Source organism: Sinocyclocheilus rhinocerous, unplaced genomic scaffold (assembly GCF_001515625.1).
Source record: "Sinocyclocheilus rhinocerous isolate Xijiao unplaced genomic scaffold, SAMN03320098_v1.1 scaffold1656, whole genome shotgun sequence".
NCBI lineage: Eukaryota > Metazoa > Chordata > Actinopteri > Cypriniformes > Cyprinidae > Sinocyclocheilus > Sinocyclocheilus rhinocerous.
In genome coordinates, this window is record NW_015658516.1 from 111,104 (window position 1) to 115,852 (window position 4,749).

Below are 4,749 nucleotides of genomic sequence, written 5' to 3' on the forward strand. Positions count from 1 at the left end.
AATTGTTATTTCTACCTCTTTTCTCATCACAGAACACTTTATTTTGAGAGTTGTTTAAGTGAGAGAACATCTGTAACTTTGTCCAGATTGGGGAAATTGTAATGTTTAATAATTTTTTATTATATACTTTTTTTTTGTTGCATTAAAAAAAGTATAGATTTTTGTTTGTATATGCTGTCAATTATAGTTTTTAGAAAGAAAATCGGTATCGGCAGGTCACTTACAAAAAAATCGGAAATTAGAATGGGCCAAGAAAATTGCAATCTGTGCATCTCTAATGTTTTATTCTGGCATCACATTTAGATGACGGTCTTAAAGTATCAATTTTTAATGTCCTTTTCCACAGATATCAAACAGTTGGGCCATGCCAACAGGCAGAATCTAGTGGAAGAGTTGCTGATACTTATGGCAAGAGAGAAGCACAACCAGGAGGTATTACCTCTACCTCATCTACATCTATATTGGTTGATACTCATGCCTTCTACAAGTCTTCCTCCTTTGATTCGTTTTCAATTTTCTTTCTATGCCTTGTCAGTGGATTATAAAGCCAATTTCTGTTTTTTATTTTTAGTTTTGAATTTAAAAAAATGTTGTATAAAGTAAGTGTTTGTATAGTTTGTATAGTGTCAGACTGTAAAAATAGTGCTGGTTTGTAATGCACATGCGCCGCAGCAATATGGCAGCCCACTGCTCCGGGTGTGTGTTCACGGTGTGTGTGTGTGTGTGTGTGTGTGCACTTGGATGGGTGAAATGCAGAGCACAAATTCCGAGTATGGGTCACCATACTTAGCCACTTTCACTATATATTTTCTGGACAGGTGCAGGAGTCTTTTGCTGAGTGTGCGCTGGACATCAAGAAAATATACGACACGGGTGACCGGGGCAAAGTTTTGCTGAGCTGGACGGCCGGTTCTCTCAGTGACCTCATCTCTGTGTTACTAGCAGCTCATAGGAGACAGGATGCCTGGTAACATCCTTAATGCATATCTGTAATATGATCCAGATCAAATAGAGTTAAAGCACTTCACAGATTTTCTTCCTCTTCTCTTCATTCAGGGAAATGCTGAAACTCTTCAAAACACACAACAGAGTTCCAAGGTACGATCAGGGGTCTCAGAAACTTTGACAAGCGATTTTCCGTGGCTTTTTAGTGTTTTACAATGAAGCATAGTTAGAAAAATGTCTAAACTGTAGAAATGACCTGTTTTTTAGGATTTCAAGTTTTTAAAAACCCAGATCCACTTTTTTGCACCAAAGAAGCTAAATTAAATAATGATTATATTTCATGTCGTAATAGTCTGAGTATTCACACTGATGTGTTGTTCTCTCAGTGAGGAGCTGTTGAACAGGTTCTTGACGTGTGTAAAGGAGGCTGGTGAAGTGAATCAGGCGGTGGAGCTGGTGCAGATCTCAGCTGGCTTCTGTTTGCCCGAGACCCCAAAACTCATCCAGAGGGTCCAGCAGGAGTTTGAGCTCACAGAGCAGCAGAGGTAAGTGTTGCTTTTTGGGCAACCCTAGAGATTTTAGTTGAATGAAACATTTCAAGAATCAAATTATAATCTGGTCCTCTGTGGTTGCAGGAACATGTTGTCTGATCTGGAGATCCAGACCTTTAACAGCGATTAAATCTCGAGGCTGAGAGACGTTCTGCAGCGTGGATGGATCATAGCAGCTAAATATCTGGAGAAATGTCAATGTGTTCATTTTCAATGTCATTAGTAATTGTGTACTTAAACATGCTTGTCACATGCACAGATTTCAGTCTTCATTCAGATGGAAAGTAAAAGTACTGTAAGAAAAGAAAATGTTTTCGGCCGTTGTCTACAGAATTCTCATGCAGCTATTTGTTCACCTTTAAATAAAGAATAGAGCTGTAAGCAGCAATAATCAATGTTCAAAGAATACACAGATGTAACACGAGAGGGGGGAATAGTTTAAACGTTTGTAATCTCAAAAAAAGAAGTCAAGAAAATTATTACAGGTAGTTTGATAAATCATTAAAATGCAAGCACTGTTAATGCAATGCATTTTTTTCAGTTAGTGCTATTCAACATGCTTTTTTGTTTCAAAGACATGTGACATGCTATTTTGATATTTCAAAGACATATGACATGATTATGATATTTTTCTTCCATATATTCACCTCTGTTGTTTATCATGTTTGAAGAACTGCTGGCCATGCTAGTAAAGAGTGGTTATATTGCTGGTATTTATGCAAAACACATTTATTAGTAAACTTGCATTAAAAAAAATTTTAAATTCAAACCCCCGGTTTCACAGACAAGGCTTAAGCCTAATCCTAGACTAAAATGTAAGTCTCGCTGTAGTATTGTTGCTGCGATCCACACCGCCATGTCGTGAAGACGCTGTGTGTTTCGTTGTAAAAGCGAAACTACTTTGTTTGGTCTTCCAAAAGAAGACGATATCTGCTTCGTCATGCCTGGAGCTGATCCGTGCTGGTCGCTGAGGAAATACATCAACTTCGTGCTGTGGATCGCCGGATCGGCTTTCACTGTGGACGAAGCGGAGTCCAGCCCGGGGTCATCACATGTGGTTGCCGCTCCTTCGTCGAATCCGCCGGCCGCGCCGTTCTCAAGCCCGCCTGCCTCTGCTCACTTTAGCTCGCTGTGTGTTTCGTTGTGAAAGCAAAACTACTTTGTTTGGTCTCATTACACCAAATACACCAAATAATTTATATTAATAATTATTTTTAGCAACATCACATGACCCCCTTAAAAATATATATATCAAAAATCATTTTTACATTCTGTATGTCATCATCCCTTTTAATATTTTACATTTTGCGCTGAAACAACTAAATTAGCAAATGTTTCTCTTGATATTCTATAAGAACACCTTGTCTGATGCATCATCATCATGCACATGCTTATCATTTATCTAAATATGTTACAATGTCAAAGAAAAATCACTTTGTTCTTAAGGAAAGCATCTTCCATCACTCTACCCTACCAATATTGATTAGAAACATACTTACAGTGGGTACGGAAAGTATTCAGACCCCCTTAAATTTTTCACTCTTTGTTATATTGCAGCCATTTGCTAAAATCATTTAAGTTAATTTTTTTTCCTCATTAATGTACACACAGCACCCCAAATTGACAGAAAAACACAGAATTGTTGACATTTTTGCAAATTTATTAAAAAAGAAAAACTGAAAAATGCTCAGTATTTAGTAGAAGCACCCTTTTGATCTAATACAGCCACGAGTCTTTTTGGGAAAGATGCAACAAGTTTTTCACACCTGGACTTGGGGATCCTCTGCCATTCCTCCTTGCAAATCCTCTCCAGTTCTGTCAGGTTGGACGGTAAACGTTGGTGGACAGCCATTTTTAGGTCTCTCCAGAGATGCTCAATTGAGTTTAAGTCAGGGCTCTGGCTGGGCCATTCAAGAACAGTCACAGAGTTGTTGTGAAGCCACTCCTTCGTTATTTTAGCTGTGTGCTTAGGGTCATTGTCTTGTTGGAAGGTAAACCTTCGGCCCAGTCTGAGGTCCTGAGCACTCTGGAGAAGGTTTTCGTCCAGGATATCCCTGTACTTGGCCGCATTCATCTTTCCCTCGATTGCAACCAGTCGTCCTGTCCCTGCAGCTGAAAAACACCCCCACAGCATGATGCTGCCACCACCATGCTTCACTGTTGGGACTGTATTGGACAGGTGCCTGGTTTTCTCCACACATACCGCTTAGAATTAAGGCCAAAAAGTTCTATCTTGGTCTCATCAGACCAGAGAATCTTATTTCTCACCATCTTGGAGTCCTTCAGGTGTTTTTTTAGCAAACTCCATGCGGGCTTTCATGTGTCTTGCACTGAGGAGAGGCTTCCGTCGGGCCACTCTGCCATAAAGCCCCGACTGGTGGAGGGCTGCAGTGATAGTTGACTTTCTACAACTTTCTCCCATCTCCCGACTGCATCTCTGGAGCTCAGCCACAGTGATCTTTGGGTTCTTCTTTACCTCTCTCACCAAGGCTCTTCTCCCCCGATAGCTCAGTTTGGCCGGACGGCCAGCTCTAGGAAGGGTTCTGGTCATCCCAAACGTCTTCCATTTAAGGATTATGGAGGCCACTGTGCTCTTAGGAACCTTAAGTGCAACAGAAATTTTTTTGTAACCTTGGCCAGATCTGTGCCTTGCCACAATTCTGTCTCTGAGCTCTTCAGGCAATTCCTTTGACCTCATGATTCTCATTTGCTCTGACATGCACTGTGAGCTGTAAGGTCTTATATAGACAGGTGTGTGGCTTTCCTAATCAAGTCCAATCAGTATAATCAAACACAGCTGGACTCAAATGAAGGTGTAGAACCATCTCAAGGATGATCAGAACAAATGGACAGCACCTGAGTTAAATATATGAGTGTCACAGCAAAGGGTCTGAATACTTAAGACCATGTGATATTTCAGTTTTTCTTTTTGAATAAATCTGCAAAAATGTCAACAAATCTGTGTTTTTCTGTCAATATGGGGTGCTATGTGTACATTAATGAGGAAAAAAAATTAACTTAAATGATTTTAGCAAATGGCTGCAATATAACAAAAAGTGAAAAATTTAAGGGGGTCTGAATACTTTCCGTACCCACTGTATACAACGTACTTGTAAACAAACAAACGGAAATTTTTTACATTTATTTTATAATGCATATAATGTTAATTTTATACACACACATACATAGATATATAATGCATGTATAAAATTAACTAAGCTAACTAATATATATATATATATATATATATATA

General features: G+C 39.2%; 1 protein-coding gene across 1 annotated transcript in view; it reads left to right on the plus strand.

The window, feature by feature from the left end:
* ptcd3 (pentatricopeptide repeat domain 3) overlaps positions 1-1,780 on the plus strand; it is a 12,077-nt gene extending 10,297 nt beyond the window's left edge. The window contains exons 20-24 of the mRNA XM_016530796.1: positions 347-432; positions 819-967; positions 1,057-1,098; positions 1,332-1,490; positions 1,581-1,780. Of these exons, the coding sequence (XP_016386282.1) occupies positions 347-432; positions 819-967; positions 1,057-1,098; positions 1,332-1,490; positions 1,581-1,626 (482 nt within the window). The 3' untranslated portion in view covers positions 1,627-1,780. The remainder of the gene's footprint in view (positions 1-346; positions 433-818; positions 968-1,056; positions 1,099-1,331; positions 1,491-1,580) is intronic.
* Positions 1,781-4,749: the final 2,969 nt, after the last annotated feature.